Here is an 18,629-nt window from a genome sequence, read left to right on the forward strand (position 1 = left end):
CTAGGGAAAGAAAAAGCAGATTTACCAAAACAAGTATTGAGAGAGTTTTAAACAGCTACATAGTCCACTGTTCAACATAACACAATGAAATAAACATTTAAACTAGGGCCGGGACTTTAACACGTTAATTAAGATTAATTAATTACACAAAAATGAATGCGTTAAAAAAATTGACACATTTTAATCGCACTTATTTTTGCACGGCGGAATGTTTCTCACTGGATGAGTTTCAGGCGGACCGATTATACTGGAGCACCAACTAGCGTTCATGAGTTCAGACAACAACAAACCACAGTGAACATGAAGGAAGAAGCTGATGAGACGCTTTGGTTGGCCCCGTGGATGATGGGACATTTTGTTACTAAAAACCAGCGGATGGAAGCGTCGATAAGAGCATGGTTGTGTTGCTATGCAAAAGGAATTCACATATCACCGCAGCACATCCAACCTCAAGTATCACCTCAATGCAAAACATATAGCAGCTAGCGGCTAGTGTGGTAGCTAGCATGGATTGTGTTTTACTTCAAAAACCAAAGTATTATAGTTTACAGAAGGTCTACCTACCTATAGGCTACCTGGATTTATGAAATGTACTATATTTCTAAATATGCTATTGCTACACTTAATGGCAAAAATTGCACTGGTCTGTTGGACTTGAACAAAAATAAACAATATTTTTGTTGCTTAACCCTTAATAGGGCACTCATTGAAATACTTGCAAATTCCAAATTTCAACCCTAGAGAATATTGGAGGATATTGCATACTGCCAAAATGTGTAAAAAAAACAACATATGGACCAGAGGGAGGGGGGTAATATTTTGAGAAAAAACTTGGTAAAAAAGGTAACGAGATTAAAGTGGCAAATCTATGAGGGAAAAAGCGCAGATTTATGAGATTTAAAGTGGTGAATCTGCAAGAAAAGTTTTTTTTTTTCACTTTTTTCTCGTAAATCTGTGACTTTTTTCGCGCAGATTTGCCACTTTAAATCTCTTAAATCTGCAACTTTTTTTCTTGTAGATTTGCCACTTTAATCTACTAACGTAGCCTGATCTTTGCTGATTAGCTGGAAGAAATCCATGTGGTTCTACGACCTCACAGAGAGACATGGGGACCCAGTTTTGATATCCACTGAAGTTACCAAATATAGTTCTTCGCTCGATAAAGGGTTAAGCTTATGTATTCAGTCACTATTCAATGGTATACTAAAAATCCATGGGAAAAAAATTACTTCTCACTGTTCTCAGGTCAAATATTTATATGCGATTAAAATGCGATTAACTTCGATTAATTAATTAGATTTTTTTTTAATCAAGTCCCGGCCCTAGTTTAAATGTGTAGAATAGAAAAGGTAGAGAGCATGTTTGTCCATCAGCTGCACATTATTCCTCCAATGCTGGTCTGGGATGGTCCTCTGTCGGCTCCCTGTGTGTCTGCAGACAGCTCCATGCTCTGGAGCAGCTGTGCGTACTGTGTGGGCTCACTCTGGTGCCGAGCAGTTTTTCGAGCATAGTATCTCCTAGACGCGGCTCTCCACGCCTCCCTCTGCAGCGACTGAGACTCTTCAGGTAATTCAGATATGAGCGTCCTCCTTCTCTTGTCCGCGAAGGAGATGGGTTGATAATAGCGGTTGTCGGTGATGTGTGGGAAGGGGCAGGGACGTGGGGGGAAGGGTCCAGAACGTGAGGGATTTGCTTGTTGGCGGGCTATTTTTCGGGCATAGTATCTCCTGGAAGCTGCCCTCCAGGCCGCCCTCTTTAGTCTCTGAGCTTCCTCTGTCAGCTCTGACATCGGTACGCCTTTCTTCTTGTTCCTGAGGAAGTCAAGAAGGAAGAGGGGTTCACAAAAATGGGTAAGAACACTGATTTTTCAGACTCATTATAGTATGGCATCACAAATAAGACACATTACCGCAGCCAAAACACCACAAAAAGTCACAGCAAAGTATGCTGTCAAAAATACTGCAACAAAGTCATAATAGTTTTGTATAAAAATATTGTAAGAAAGTCAGAAAATAGCACGATGTCCAAAAAAGCATTAAAATATCATAGTATACTGTCCTACAAAGTCTAACTGCAGTAACTACATTTTTGGTCAAAATTGAGTTATAACTAAAAATGAACTCCTTGATGTCTGTTTTATCAAAGTTTTAGATTTCAATTTTGGTTTATGTCAGAGAAATAATAATGTAAAAATTGCAGTAACTACAAAATCCAACTCACAACTAAAGCTAAACTTTGATTGTGATACAGTGTAGCCTTTTATTTCTTCATTGTGTTAAATAGTGAAGACAAGTTTATTTGAAAGGGAAATTATAATCTGGATAGTGATTAAGAAAAAATGTGAGATAAAATTATATAAAGACTAAAATTTAACATTTCTTTATAATATTAAGTCTTAAACACACAAATATTTGAATAGAATTGTTAAACACTTTTAAAACAACATCATTTTTACTCCACTGTTTATCATTACTATGAGAACCTTTTACAGCAAAACCAGAGAGCAGTTACTACATTTTTGGGGTCAAATGCCAAATAAATCTTCATTTTTGAGCATAAAAATGACATCATCAATACTTGTAGAAATAAGTGTCATATCACTTATCTACCTATAACCCAATTGGCTGGCCAGTTAAAAAAACGTTAAAAACCTTTAAAGCAGTTTTCCTCAATTTTACCTTTTGCATAGTTACTGCAGTTAGACTTTGTAGGGCAGAATAGAGTAGCATTAAAAATAGCATAAAAAAGTCACATTATAGTATGTTGCCCAAAATGTGAAACAAAATGTACACATAGTGTAGCATGCCGTCTCAAAGACAATTTATAAAGTAAACATTCTGGAAAGTGGACGGCGCACCATACTGTAAATGCATTAAAGTATTGAATGTGATCTTTATCATTACACTGTTAAATGATATGAGACACACAATTACTAAAAAAGACACAAACATACAAAAAAGACACAAAATGACTGAAAAAACACTAAATTACTTAAAAAAGACACAAAATGACAAAAAAGACACAAAATGACAAAAAAATACACAGAATTATGAAAAAAGACACAATTATTTAAAAAAAGACACATAATGACAGAAAAAGACACAAAATTACACAAAAAACTAAATTACTTAAAAAAAGACACAAAATTACCAAAAAAAGTAATTAAAGGGACCTTCCACACCCAACACATTAAAGTGCCATTCATATAAAACATTAAAAACAATTAACATTAAACTTTCATATCAAGGTGAGGGCCACAAAATATCGTCACAAGGGCCGCAATTGGCCCGCGGGCCGCAAGTTTGAGACCCATGATCTAGACAGTGATAAAGTAAAAAAGTGAGATAAAATTATATTAAGACTAAAATATAACATTACTTCATAATGAGTCTAAAATACGCAAATCTAATCTGTCAAAACTTTGAATAGAGTTGTTAAACACTTTTAAATACACTGATAACAAAATCAATTTGAAAATGTTTATTCACTGAAAACAAAATATAAAAGCTGAAAGAAGACAACAACATTGTTGTTACTGCACTTTGTTTGTGATTACTATTAGAATCTTTTACAGCAATGCAGTAACTACGTTTTTGGGGTCAAAGGTCAAATAAATCATCATGATTTTTGAGCATAAAAATGACATCATCAATACATGTAGAAATAAGTGTCATATCACTTGTCTACCTATAACCCATTTGGCTGGCCAGTTAAAAAAACGTTAAAAAACTTTAAAGCAGTTTTCTTTGTTAGACTTTGTAGGGCAGAATAGTGTAGCATTAAAAATAGCATAAAAAAGTCATATCATAGTATGTTGCCCAAAATGTAAAAACAAGTCATAGTGTAGCATGCCGTCTCAAAGAGAATTTATAAAGTAAACATTCTGGAAAGTGGACGGCGCACCATACTGTAAATGCATTAAAGTATTGAATGTGATCTTTATCGTTACACTGTAAAATTATATGAAAATTTGACATTTCAAAATGAAAACCCTTGAAAATTGCGACGATAGAAATGACTTGGTCACGAGATGGCCTTACAACATTATTTTGGCCTTTATTAGAAGGGAATGTAGTATCAAACACATCCAGAATCCACAACTCACACACTAACAGCAAAGTAAAAACCTTCAAAACAATAATAGTAATACACATTTGCAAATGAGTCTTGTGATGCCCGGCTATCAAAACCTCGTCCTAGTCTATGGTACCTGAACTCACTTCCCTTTTCTCTAACAGAAGATTCAGGAAAGCCACTGCATCAATCACATTCAGTAACTTACACATTGATTGAATGAAAAACAAATAATTAAATGAGTAATAGTAAAATGCACCACAGAGACAAACAGAACAAATGCTGAGACTTAAAGCATAAACATGTGGTTGTAGTGTGGGCTCTTCCTCTGTGAACATGAGGTCCTGTGTGGAGGTTTACATAAGCCTCAGTCAAAGTTGTGGAGATTTTTTATGAGGGAAGCCACTTGGGGATTCATGATGGCAGCCTTTTTCTGGGCCAGCTTCCCTGACTTCTTGGCCACCACCACCCCCTGGCTGGCCTTTGTTCCACTGTTTCGGTTACGAATTAAGTGCCTAAAAATGTAACAACAGAGAAAGCATGTTAAGGTTACACTTTATTATAGTTTAATTTATCCATATCTTTCATGTTGTAGTATAGTTTGGACACCTTTCACTCCAGAGTTTTGGTTCTTCAGAAACGTTGTTATGATGGAACCAGATCTGAGTCCCAGGCCTCATCTGGACCTCTTTTTCAGAAACTCCACATACTGCTCATGACATCAATATCTCTCAAATATGTGTTTTTATTTATAAGGTATATTCAGATCATGAAAACTTCCCAAAGCACTTTAAGACTTATCTTAAATTTAATTCTCAGGTTCACTCTTATCCAATGCGTCAGTCTTTAGAACATGGGTCTCAAACTCGCGGCCCGTGGGCCAATTGTGGCCCTCGTGACAATATTTTGTAGCCCCCACCTTGATATGAAAGTTTAATGTGAGTTTTATATGGTCCCTTTATTGTGCAAGCTGGAGCTTTGTTTCACTTGTTTCTATGAAGACGTTAACAAAAAGAAAGATCGTTTATTATCTGCCGTGTTGTTGTTACCGCAAGAAGTGGAAATGTTATGGAATGTCAGTTTGTGTCTTTTTTTTATTTTATTTTGTGTCTTTTTTTGGGTGATTTTGTGTATTTTTTTTTTGTAATTTTGTGTCTTTTTCTAATAATTTTGTGTCTTTTTTAGTAATTTTGTGTCTTTTTCTAATAATTTTGTGTCTTTTTTAGTAATTTTGTGTATTTTTTGGGTCATTTTGTGTATTTTTTTTTGTATTTTTGTGTCTTTTTTGGTCATTTTGTGTCTTTTTTTTTAGTAATTTTGTGGGGGTTTTTTTTGTCATTTTGTCTTTTTGAAAGTAATTTAGTGTTTTTTCAGTCATTTTGTGTCTTTTTTGGTCATTTTGATACTGCCTCCAGCGGCCTCAGGTAATTTAACTTTGAGACCCCTGCTTTAGATCTTCATCCTCCAAGATTTTTTACATGCAAAGGTCAATTTATTGTTCAATTTAGGGACCAAGTTATGGAATACCTTTTCCCATCTGGCAAAGAACTCCATCTCTATAAAATGTTTCAAAAGATGTCTAAAAGCACATTTAACTGCTGTTTTAAAATTCTAATTCACACACAAATACACTTTTATAACATTTAAAAAAAAATAGTTTTTGTTATTGTCATTATAACTAGTTGATGGTATACATATGTTTTTTCTATTATCAGTTTATTACTTTCTTATAACTATGAAATTTTAGGTGGAGGCTTAAAGCCCATCTGGGTTTTCTGCCTCTCCCTGCACTTTACACTATATGTTATCTTTGTCATTTTATGTCATTCTAACTGTGCAAATAAAATAAACCTAAAGCTAAAGGTGTGTATCAGGTGTGTTAATGAAAGATTACTTGACCTTAGAGGTGATGAAGAGGATTTACCTTTGAACAAACTCCAGTGTCTTTGCAGCTTCCTCTTGGTACTGCAGGTTGAACACGTAGTAGGTGGCGAAAACTGCAGCGAGCCCTGTGATGAAGCTTGGCTAGACGCCTTCACAGATGATCATCCAACGTCCAATGGTGATGTTGTCATCAGCAACTGATGTAGAAAGCAATTACAGTTAATGTCCCAAAGCAGTATCAAGTAGACATGCAAAGAGACACTATTAGCTGTATGTTTGTCTGTTCAACCAATAAAATGACCTTTCTCTGTATTTGTATTGGGATAGAGGACTGGGGATGGGCGTGGTTTATACCAGAAGAGACATTAAATTGAGCAAATATTGTATTTTCTAACCTAATATTACAACCCCAATTCCAAAACAGTTGGGACCCTGTCATGTTACTGACCTGCTACCAATTAAAATCATTAGCTATCAAATACTCCTCAAGTTGTTTACTTTTCCAGCATTTTGTTGCCCCGTCCCAACTTTTTGGAGATGTTTTGCTGCCATCAAATTCAATATGAGCTAATATTTTTCACAAAATGGTAAAATGTCTCAGTTTCAACATCTGATATGTTGTTTATGCTCTATTGGGAATAAAATATGGGTTTATGAAATTTGCAAATCATTGCATTCTGTTTTTATTGACATTTAACACTGCGTCAACATTTTTGTGACTGGGGTTGTAATTGGCAATGCAAGTTTGTGCCTTGACGGCATCAAAATTACTTCATATTGGCATATAAGTCATAATAAAATGTATTTCTACATTTTCATACCATCCTTTTCAACATTTCATGAAAAATAATGGCTGAGGAACAGATATGTCAATCTGTTTTTTTTCCACCAAATAATAACTTGCTCCTGTTTGTTTCAGGTATATTCCCTGCATCAAATAGGAGCACTATCCAGGCATTGTTGGGATTGGTGATAAAACACCAAATTAAATACTGAGGAAGACAATTTCCCTTTTTTACTGTATTTACACTGCTGCAAATCTTTACTTTCCATGAAATGGGACGGCAATGTTAAGGTCTGTCAAGTTTGTAGATTGGAGGCAAAAGAGTAAACACACACTGGAGAAAAAGACTGGTCTCAATGCAGACCTTTTATTAGGTCACAGGTAACGTTATGTAGCGCTGGACTCAGACTGACACAGTTACTGCAGGATCCCTGTCAGAATGAGCCCCGATTTTTGTCATAATTCACATTTAATCATCTACAGAAGTTGGACTTGGCACGCAACAAATCCTATTGGCCAGCTACCTCTGACATGGACAGACCAACAGCTGTCGAAGTCTCGTTCCAAGGTTGTGATACACAATGTGTTTGTAGTTCTTGCAGGCGTGTTTCTATGACCTACAAAGCCTAAACACAGTGGCCCTCATTTATCAAATGAGCGTACGTCAGAGAGTGAGCGTAAAGTGCGTAAGATCATTTCTACACAAGGCTCGGCATTTATCAATGTGGACGTGAGCGGAGGATCAAATCTCAGTCTGCTCTCAGCTCGTGTACTGAGTCTGAGAATTGATCTTAGACCATTGTATCGATGCCTGGAGCTGATAAAACTCTGTGGTGTTTTGTTTTTTAATGGTGACAAAACAAAAAATGTTAAGGCTTCATCATTCATCATAAAAACACAATCAAAAATAAATATAATATATAAAAAAATTCTAGCCGAGGCTATTAAATGTTGTTGTCTTCTGCTATTTACCGTTATTATTATTATCTAGAGCTTTTCTAGATTTTTCTTGATTATTTTCTAGATTTTTCTTAATCCTTTTCTAGATTTTTCTAAAGCATTTCTAGATATTTCTAGATCTTTTTCTGGATTTTCTAGATATTTGTTTTCTAGATCATATTCTAGATTTCTTTAAAATCTTTTTCTTTTTCTTGTAAAAACTAGGAAAAAAATCCAGAAAATCTTTTTCTGGATTTTTTTCCTAGTTTTTACAAGAGCATTTCTAGATCATTTCCTAGATTTTTCTAGATCCTTTTAATTTTTCGAAATCTTTTCTAGATTTTTCTTAATCCTTTTCTAGATTTTTCTAAAGCATTTCTAGATATTTCTAGATCTTTTTCTGGATTTTCTAGATATTTGTTTTCTAGATCATATTCTAGATTTCTTTAAAATCTTTTTCTTTTTCTTGTAAAAACTAGGAAAAAAATCCAGAAAATCTTTTTCTGGATTTTTTTCCTAGTTTTTACAAGAGCATTTCTAGATCATTTCCTAGATTTTTCTAGATCCTTTTAATTTTTCGAAATCTTTTCTAGATTTTTATTAATCCTTCTCTAGATTTTTCGAAAGCATTTCTAGATATTTCCAGATCTTTTTCTGGATTTTCTAGATATTTGTTTTCTAGATCATATTCTAGATTTTTTAAAAACCTTTTTCTGGTTTTTTTTTCCTAGTTTTTACAAGAGCATTTCTGGATCATTTTCTAGATCCTTTTAATTTTTCGAAATCTTTTCTAGATTTTTATTAATCCTTCTCTAGATTTTTTCGAAAGCATTTCTAGATATTTCTAGATCTTTTTCTGGATTTTCTAGATATTTGTTTTCTAGATCATATTCTAGATTTTTAAAAAATCTTTTTCTGGATTTTTTTCCTAGTTTTTACAAGAGCATTTCTAGATCATTTTCTACATTTTTCTAGATCCTTTTAATTTTTCAAAATCTTTTCTAGATTTTTATTAATCCTTCTCTAGATTTTTCGAAAGCATTTCGAGATATTTCTAGATCTTTTTCTGGATTTTCTAGATATTTGTTTTCTAGATCATGTTCTAGATTTTTTAAAAATCTTTTTCTGGATTTTTTTCCTAGTTTTTACAAGAGCATTTCTAGATCATTTTCTCGATTTTTCTAGATCCTTTTAATTTTTCGAAATCTTTTCTAGATTTTTATTAATCCTTCTCTAGATTTTTCGAAAACATTATAGATATTTCTAGATCTTTTTCTGGATTTTCTAGAAAACAAATATCTAGAAAATCCAGAAAAAGATCTAGAAATATCTAGAAATGCTTTCGAAAAAATCTAGAGAAGGATTAATAAAAATCTAGAAAAGATTTCAAAAAATTAAAAGGATCTAGAAATGCTCTTGTAAAAACTAGGAAAAAAACCCAGAAAAAGATTTTTAAAAAATCTAGAATATGATCTAGAAAACAAGAAAGCATTTCTAGATATTTCTAGATCTTTTTCTGGATTTTCTAGATATTTCTAGATCATATTCTAGATTTTTTAAAATCTTTTTCTGGATTTTTTTCCTAGTTTTTACAAGAGCATTTCTAGATCATTTTCTAGACTTTTCTAGATAATTTTAATTTTTCGAAATCTTTTCTAGATTTTTATTATTCCTTCTCTAGATTTTTCGAAAGCATTTCTAGATCTTTTTCTGGATTTTCTAGATATTTGTTTTCTAGATCATATTCTAGATTTTTTAAAATCTTTTTCTGGATTTCTAGATCCTTTTAATCTTTCGAAATCTTTTCTAGATGTTTCTAGATTTTTCTTGATCCTTCTCTAGATTTTTCGAAAGCATTTCTAGATTCTAGAAAAATAATCTAGAAAATCTAGAAAAAGATCTAGAAATATCTAGAAATACTTTAGAAAAATCTAGAGAAGGATCAAGAAAAATCTAAAAAATAATCAATCTAGAATCTAGAAAAGCAAAATCTAGAAGATGACCTAGAAAAAATCTAGAAAATCCAGGAAAAGATCTAGAAATATCTAGAAATGCTTCAGAAAAAAAAGAGAAGGATATTAGATATTTTTTACTTGTTTTGATTCAAAATCACTATGGTTATGATCAGCGGAGACTCTGTGCATAATTAGCCATGCTGCTTTCAGCTGCTGACGTTGTGCACAGTTAGCGACTTATGCTAATTATTGTAGCTTTAACTGTACAGGAAAACTCTTGACAACACTTACTGTCAATACTTACACTTTGTAAATGCCCCCCAGGCAAGAGGTCTTTGATGTCGTCCCTCTCCACATCCCGGAGGTCTAATATCGTTTTCACACCTGCTCTTTCAAGTGCAGAGGCAATCTTTTGCCGAGTATTCTTTGACATTTTGGGAAAAGTCTTGAGGATGATTTAATTTATTTCTTCACCGATGGATGACAGGGGTCTAAAATGTTGGGACAGAATTGTGATCGAGTTAGCAAAGATTGTGGTAATAATCAGGCAGCCATGCTTGACTGACACAAAAGTCCTGCATTGGTTAGGTGTGATAATATTTTTCTTTACCATAGCTTTTTAGACTTGGAAACATGGCTTTTACCCATGTTGCTCCTCATAGGTGCAATAAGCCTCAGGCCTCTCTTGAGTTAAGACAAAAATTTAACCCTAGCAATGTTTCTGCTTCTCTTGACTTGTGTTTGATATAAAGTATGACCCTGTTTGTCTGCATGGTCAATGTGAACTCTACTTGGTTTGTCTTGTTTTGTGTTAAGAATGCTGAATTTTCATGACAACAAATCAATGGGGGATCACATAATGCCCTGGACATCTGATCAGATCACAAAGCTAAATAAAGGGACACATTTCCTGGTAAAAGAAAAGTAAATAAAATAAAAACGGATACAAAACTTTGTCCACTCAGCAGCTGGAGTGGAGAATGCTACATAACTGAAAACATCTGCATGCATGCTTGCAACACCAAGTGAAATCAACCAGTAATTTTGACCGATTTAATTTCTGCAACAAAAATAACAACAAAAAAACAACAATGTTAATTCAAGACAAACTGACATTACAGGGTAACGCTGACTTTGATAAAATCGCCATTACCTTGATAAATAAAGTGCAGGAGGAGGACGAAGCGCGGTGTGCAAGAGGGGGATTGTAGGTGAGGAGGAAAGCAGCAGGTGGTGCTCTGTTCACTTTGGTGCTGGCTGGATCAGAGTTGAGTGAAAATTGTCTTCTCAAATTTTTCCTCTTCTTATTTTTTTTTACTTCCATCTCGAATAACATCACTGACCTATTACACCTATGTTTTAAAATGTATTTTTGTTGACTATGTTCTAAATGAGATGGTGGGACTTGATGCAGTATGATTTTGCTCTGATGAGTTACGGGCAGACTGAAGCTTGACTACAAAAGAACATTACTGTATAACAGCTTAAGATTTCACAGTAGTTTACTGTTAATATCTTGTTCTTCAAAAGCATTAACGTCAACAGCTTTTAACCATTTCTAAAGCATGCTAAATTACTAGGGGTGTGACGAGAGCTCGTGCCACGAGATTTGTGAGCTATCCAAACTACTATTTGTGAGCTTTGGGGGCAGTAAAAGGAAATGAAGAAGACGAGAAGGAGGGGAAGCAGCAAGCAGCCAGAATGAGGTTGCAAGGGCTCGTTAAGAAGAGTAGGAACAAATCGAATCGGCACAGTCCTCCTGCAGCAGTCCCTCCTAGCTGCAGAGCCGGAGTCTGCAAATTGCTAATAGGCTAACAGTTAGCTCTGTCGTAGTACAGTGTGTATGTGCTGCTGCTGCAGGAGGTGTTCACTTAGCCATCTCTGTTTGTTTACAATAAGCACCAGACACTCTGTGCACAGTTAGTGATGCCGTTAATTCAAAATCACTATGGTTATGATCAGCGGAGACTCTGTGCATAATTAGCCATGCTGCTTTCAGCTGCTGACGTTGTGCACAGTTAGCGACGGTGAAAACCATACGTCACCTCCGGAGTCTCTAAATCCCTCTGGGGGCTTTTTGTAATGGAGACACGCAGAGTGAGAGACTTTTGAGAGGGTGTGGCCTGAGACTTTCCCGGTGGACACTCTTCCCCCTAAAGGAAACCCGGCTCATATGTTTGCACTTGAAAAAAAGAAAGAAATATTTTATTTTATTTTAACTTTTATAAATTTCAGTTTTAGTTTCAATTTGTGGAAGAAGAAGTTTATTAAAAGCTCATGCTTACATCATGCATGTAAAGAGTTATAATAAAACATTTCAAAATGCATGTGCAACTCGGTTAAATAAAAGTCTGTTGGTCCAATCATATATTTTGCCTTTTTTTTTTTTTTAAATCTCGTCTCGTCTTGTTCTCATGAACCAAAGATCGTGTCTCGTCTCGTGAGCTGAGAGTATGGTCACACCCCTATAAATTACTGTTCAACATTTCTGGGATGTTTTACAGCAATTTGCTACAGCGTATGCAGGAGGATGGCAGAGATAAACAGAGGAAAACTTGCTTTAGTAGTGGAATTAAATGCTTTCTAGTGTTGTCCAGGGTGGCCTGCAGAAACGTCCACATGGTGCCTCCAGTGCAACATCTGATCGAATATTGGGCAGAGCAGGGAAAATGGTCATCCCACAATGCTCCCGAATGAAGCCAGACCAAGTAAATATGCTTGTCCTTTGGCATAGAACAGCAGGAGAATCCTTCATACGCAATGAATAAATTCCTAAAATTTTTAGCATATAAGCCTTTTCAACAAATACAGGAGCTGAAAACAAGCTACAAAACGTAATACCTCATTAAATCAAGTTAATGTCTTTAGTTGGAAGATATTTAAGTGGATAAAATGTTGTGGCGTAACAATACATTGTCTACATTTTGTTAATCATCCACACAAAACAAACGCTTTTGGCTCTCGTTTTTGGATATCGTATGAAACGACTCACGTCAGCTGTTCTCCTTCAGGGTCACAATGACGGCCTGGCTCTGTGTGAGGATTCTCCTGGAAGTTTCTTCTCTCTATGTTCTCCAAATCTGCTAAAGGGATCAGAAGGGACGGAAATTTTCTTAGATGCAGAACCCTACTGACAGCGACAGCGTTTAGCTGAGGCTTTTCTCTTTCTAACTGGGGATTTCCCCGGGCGTGTTACAGCCGCGGTTTTGCTCCGTCTTCTGCCCACCGTCAATTCACACCGGGCGCGTTACAACCGCGGAACGGCAGCATACGAGCCAGCCGTACACGCGTGATAAGGAGAACACGCGATAATCCTGAACATACGGGAGACCGCGAGATCCCGTGATAAACTGTGTGTATAAAATAAACAACAACAACAACAACCAACAGCTTACTTTGCTTCTCTGACGTGGAAGATCTGTTGACCATCTATCCTTATAAAAACAATATGTTATGTCATAAATGATTGTATGATGTTCCACTTCAACAATCAGTCTCTAGTCGTCCGTGTCTCTGATCCTCTGAGATCCTTTGATTGAATGATTGCTGATCTGGTGCCTCAGTCATAACATAATGTTGATGTGAAGTAGTTTTAGGCTGCATGAACTGCATATTGCGTTGTATTTTGAAAGGGGGTGGAAGTGTATTACGTTGATTCTGAGTCAGACTTCCTGTCTGGTGCGATCTGCTCTGATTTACGAGGTTTAGCAGCGGCCCGCGGAGAAAATAGAAGTCCTACCTAATGCTCATGGAGAGCCGCGGCTGAGACGTTGCTGTAACGTTCCGCAGGGTGCCCGGTGGAAATGCTCTCATTGATTAGAGTGGCAGCGATCAGCATCGGCAACCACGGCGCTGCTGTTCCGCGGCTGTACCGCGCCCGGTGGAAATCAGGCTTAAGGCTTATATTACACAGGGCTTGGCGTTTTTCTTGAAAACAAAGATTTTTCTTGATGCAGCACTCTAGTCAATTTAACCGTTTAAAATCATGAATAACATTAAAATCGCATGATTGTCTATACTGCCCTACAAAGTCTAACTGCAGTAACTACGCAAAAGGTAAAATTGAGAAAAACTGCTTTAAAGTTTAACTTTTTTTTTTTTAACTGGCCAGCCAAATGGGCTATACGTAGATAAGTGATATGACACTATTTCTACATGTATTGATGATGTTATTTTCATGCTCAAAAATCATGATGATTTATTTGACCTTTGACCCCAAAAACGTAGTTACTGCATTGCTGTAAAAGATTCTAATAGTAATCACAAACAAAGTGCAGTAACAACAATGTTGTTGTCTTCTTTCAGCTTTTATATTTTGTTTTCAGTGAATAAACATTTTCAAATTGATTTTGTTATCAGTGTATTTAAAAGTTAGTATATATACCCAAAGCAGACTGAGGTAAGTGCAATTACTGCTTGGTCTTGAGTTGGATTTTGTGGTTTTTATATCATTATTTCTCTGAAATAAAGCAAAATTGAAATCTAAAACTTTGTCACAAGATAAAACAGACATAAAGGGGTTCATTTTTAGTTATAAAATACTCAATTTTGACCAAAAATGTAGTTACTGCAGTTTGTAGGGCAGTATAGTTAATCACACTTTTTATTTATTTAAAATAGCATCTGTGCAAGATAAAAGTATGAGAGATAATTTTTTCCCTGATATGTGCATAATGATGTGTACTAGGAATTTAAGGTAGGATACATTACCATTTACACTGGGGCTCTCTTCCTCCGAACACAGCTGGTCTGTGAACTTCTGATGCTCCGTGAATCTCTCCTCACTCATTTCCCACTTGATTATAACTGGATGTTCATCACACTGCTCCTCCTTAATGACGATGCTGCTGGGAGATGTAGGCAGGTTCCTGGCTGCTTCTGGTGCACCTGAGGACTGAGAGGAGTGGGGGGTGCACGACTGATCCAGAGCCATTCTGCTGGGGGATGATGGAAGAGCCGACGTGTGGCTTTGACAGGAGACATGTGAGATGGGTCTGGTAAAAAGGTCCGCTGTGGAGCAAGAGACAAACAAATGTTACTCTAAGACATGATTACACTGACTCCTTTAACTGTTAATGTTGTTTTAGTGTATTTGTCCTTATTAAGGGAGTATAAACACACATGTGCTCAAATAAATGATTGATCCAATGCATACCAATAAATAAATGTTCAAATAACAGTCTTTTCAAAAAAGATTAGAGCTGCTATAATTATTCGATTAATCGAACAATAATCGATTATTAAATTAATCGTCAACTATTTTGATAATCGAGTAATTGGTCTGAGCAGTTTTTTAAAGACAGTAAGTCCAAATTCTCTGGTTTCAGCTTCTTCAATGTGAATATTTCTGGTTTCTTTGTTCCTTTATGACAATAAACTGAATATCTTTTTGGTTTGTGGACAAAACAAGAAATTTGAGGACGTTATCTTGTGGTTTGGCGAAACACTGATTGATGTTTTTAATCGATTTGTCATTTAAATAATCGACAGATTAATCAATAATGAAAATAATCGTTAGTTGCAGCTCTGAAAAATATATTTAAAATCATTATACTTAAACTAAATGTTAGAGGATGCTTCAGAAAATCTGGATTTGAGATAAGATAGAACTTTATTAATCCCGAAGGAAATCTGGTTCCAGATTGCTCCAAGTTACAAAAATGTATGTACTCTTCTTTGAATCCCAAGACTGAAGTGCCCTTGAGCAAAGCACGTAACCCCCCCCAAAGCTCCCCGGGCGAGCAGTAATGTGCTTCTCATGAAGCCAGTCTAAGTTCTGTCTGTGAAGATTATAAGGACATACTTTATTAAACTAATATATATTTCACTTTTTTATGAATTAACAATATAGCCATAATGAGGCACAATTCATTGTTTTGTGTTAGAATAATATTTTCTATATCTTTAAACATATTTTTGATTCACAAGTTCATTACTGTAATGCATCCAGATAAAAATGTCAGTTTCCCCACACTTGTATACAATAAATATTTAATAAACTTGAGCATATACCCTTGAGCATATTTAAGTGCTTGCCAAAGAAAAAAACAAAACTTTTTTTTATTTTTTATTTAAAAATGTGTTACGCTTATGGATTTTCCTCACAGTGTCTCTAAAAATGTCATAAAATACCTTACATTTTTTTTAAAAGGATTATAAATTCATATTAAACAGTGACATTAGATTGTTTATGCAGAGCTGGCCCAAGGCATAAGCGAACTGAGCGACTGCTTTGGGCCTCGTGGCCACTAAGGGCCCCCCAGGAGCAATTACCAATAATAATACCAATAATATATTTTTATTTTTTGCATGTATGAGTGATGATTTCTGTATGATCAAAGATATGTCAACAGAGTGCTGCTGCTGATGTAGGCCTTTATGTACATATGTACATATAATGTACATATACATTATATATATATATATATACATTACATATATATTATATATATATATATATATATATATATATATATATATATCTTGTAGTTGAATGGTACATTTTGAGATTAAAAACCATATGTGACACCCTGGACATCATTCATTTATTGGTATTATTTGTATAATTATTGCATTGGTATTATTTATGTTATCTACTTGTTATTAACAATCAATATTTTCAGCAGAAATAGAGGGCCCAAAATCGAATTCTGCTTGGGGCCCCATGGAGGCTTGGGCCAGCTCTGTGTACATGTTATAAAGAGTCAAAGAAAATATGTATTGAATGCTCTTGGATTTTTGCTATGATCTGTACCATGTTCATGAGAATAACCCCACTGGTGTGTTCAATGGTTTGTAAAAAAGAATGGGTTAAATGCAGAGGTTGAATTTCCCCATTGTGGGACTAATTACTATGACTATTTATGACTATTATCATCCATTCATCTACCTGCACTGCTACTATACTGTACTTTCTTTACTGTATATATTTCTATAACATATTCATACACTGTATATATCCTATAGCATATTCAATTCATACCTGCACTATATTTACATACTCTGTTCATATGTACATACCCTTGCACTTTACTACTCTGCACTTCTGGTTAGATGCTAAACTGCATTTTGTTGTCCTAATACAAGGGTCGGCAACCTTCAGCCTTACAATGAAGATAAAACGGCCTACTTAGTCTAAATTAGCCTACCAGCATCACTAAGTGCAGCAAGTGATGCTGATGAGTGATGAGTGCAGCAACTCAAAACTGGACTTGAAGTTGGCAATATTTAGAGTTTAAGGCGCTGAGCCGTAGACTTTCATAAGCATTTTAGTTGACTCAAATGTAAAAACGTTTTTATTTTTTTGTTGCACTTGTATATGACATTGTAAAAAATGTCATATACAAGTGCATCACAAAAAATCAGAATATCATAGAAAAGTTTATTTATGTCAGTAATTCAATTCAAAGAGTGGAAATAACACATTATATAGATGCATTATACTCAGAATGAAACATTTCATGTCTTAATTTCTTCTAATTATGTTTATGGCCTACATATTTACAATTTTGAATATTACACAAGACCAATTTTAAAAAGTATGTTAAATATGTAAATGTTGGCCTCTGCAAAGTAATTCCATCTATATGACTCAATACTTGGTTGGGGCTATTTGACTTGAACTACTGGAAATTGACTTTTCCATCATGTTCTAATTTATTAAGATGCAGCTGTAAAAGTGACACATTTTTACAACTGAGGAATACAAATGGCTTTGGGCCTACACAAATGAAAAATCAACATTAAAATGTAAAGAAATAACTGTTTTATTTCGCATAATTTTGTTGTCACAGCCACAGGGAGCCACTGCATATGGTCTGAAGAGCCTCATGTGGCTACGGGGACTCAGGTTGCCTACCCCTGATCTAGTACTTGAACTCTGTTCAATGACAATAAAGTTGAATCGAATCAAATAAGGGAATTTAATCTTAATGTTTACATACAAGAGATGCTCATGTCATACTCCTGCTGCCCTTGTGTCATCTCAGAGTCTATGCAGCTCTGTTCAAACACACTGTGCTCTCCGGTCCGGGGACCAGCGGGGGTCTGAGCAGCCTCCAGGCTCTGCTCTGCCCCGTACAGCCCGCAGCTGCATCCCTGTCGGCGCAGGAGCCGCATTTCATGCTCCATCTCCGTCAGCCTGCCCTCCAGCCGCTGGATCTCTTTGTCCCTGTCGGCTACCATCCGCTCGTACTCATGACTCCTGGAGCTGTTGACGCCAAACAGCACGTTAGTTACCGAGTCTATGGCCAGCCGGATGGCTTTTTCCACAACCCGAGCTTCATCGTCGCGCAAAGTTTTTCCTCTGAATAAATCCATCTTGCAAACCCAACCAGGTTAGCACGCTAGCAGTTAGCTACACGTATGCTAGGCTGTATATAACAGACGGAGACACTGCCGCGGACAAACGATAGTAAGTTTTAATACGTAAATGCAGCGTTTTCCCTTCCCTTAAAAACAAACACAGTACTGAGATAGACAGACTGTCTGTAGCTAACAGTAGCTCCAGCTAACGGCAATACTGTAACTCTGCTGCTCCGGCAGCTCCACTTCCCGCGTCGTCTTCTTTTTCTTCTTCTTCGGCGGTGGTGGCGGCTTTCTTCTTTCTTCATCTTCTGTTGAGATTTATTGGTGGTTGGCAGACCAACGTACAGGCGCATTCCCGCCACCTACTGGACTGGAGTGTGGAGCAGTAGATTGACAGGAAATTAGGGAGAGAAAATAATAATACTGATAAAAAATAAAATAAGATTAATAAAGTAATAATAACTAGAAAATTTCCCCTGGGGAAATTCTGAAAGGGCCACGGGGGCTACTGCCGGTGTGTGTACACTATGATGATATTCTTCAGAGATTTCAAACTATGCCCTTTAACCTCAAAATGTGTGTGTGTGTGTGTGTGTGTGTGTGTGTGTAGCGAAAATCGCATAAAGTTACCTGTGTGTGTGTGTGTGTAATTAAAATCACATAAAGTTACCTGTGTATGTGTGGAC

At 35.9% G+C, this 18,629-nt stretch overlaps 1 protein-coding gene and 1 long non-coding RNA gene across 3 annotated transcripts; both read right to left on the bottom strand.

Moving 5' to 3' along the window:
• Positions 1 to 954: 954 nt before the first annotated feature.
• On the bottom strand, positions 955 to 18,195 carry LOC131975976 (uncharacterized). 2 transcript variants are annotated; one of them, XM_059338831.1, is made up of 4 exons: positions 17,580 to 18,195; positions 14,347 to 14,646; positions 12,629 to 12,716; positions 955 to 1,811 (listed from the first exon to the last, which is right to left on the bottom strand). In XM_059338831.1, the coding sequence occupies exons 1-4, from the start codon at positions 17,953 to 17,955 to the stop codon at positions 1,370 to 1,372; spliced, it is 1,206 nt and encodes a 401-aa protein (XP_059194814.1). In that variant the 5' UTR covers positions 17,956 to 18,195; the 3' UTR covers positions 955 to 1,369. The 2 variants fall into 2 exon arrangements, with proteins under 2 accessions (XP_059194814.1, XP_059194813.1); XM_059338830.1 differs by having other exon boundaries at positions 12,629 to 12,719.
• LOC131975977 (uncharacterized) lies at positions 2,528 to 10,781 on the bottom strand. Its single transcript, XR_009394772.1, has 3 exons — positions 9,941 to 10,781; positions 5,999 to 6,155; positions 2,528 to 4,589 (listed from the first exon to the last, which is right to left on the bottom strand). It is a non-coding gene; the product is annotated as an uncharacterized LOC131975977 (long non-coding RNA).
• Positions 18,196 to 18,629: the final 434 nt, after the last annotated feature.

Source organism: Centropristis striata, chromosome 8 (assembly GCF_030273125.1).
Source record: "Centropristis striata isolate RG_2023a ecotype Rhode Island chromosome 8, C.striata_1.0, whole genome shotgun sequence".
NCBI lineage: Eukaryota > Metazoa > Chordata > Actinopteri > Perciformes > Serranidae > Centropristis > Centropristis striata.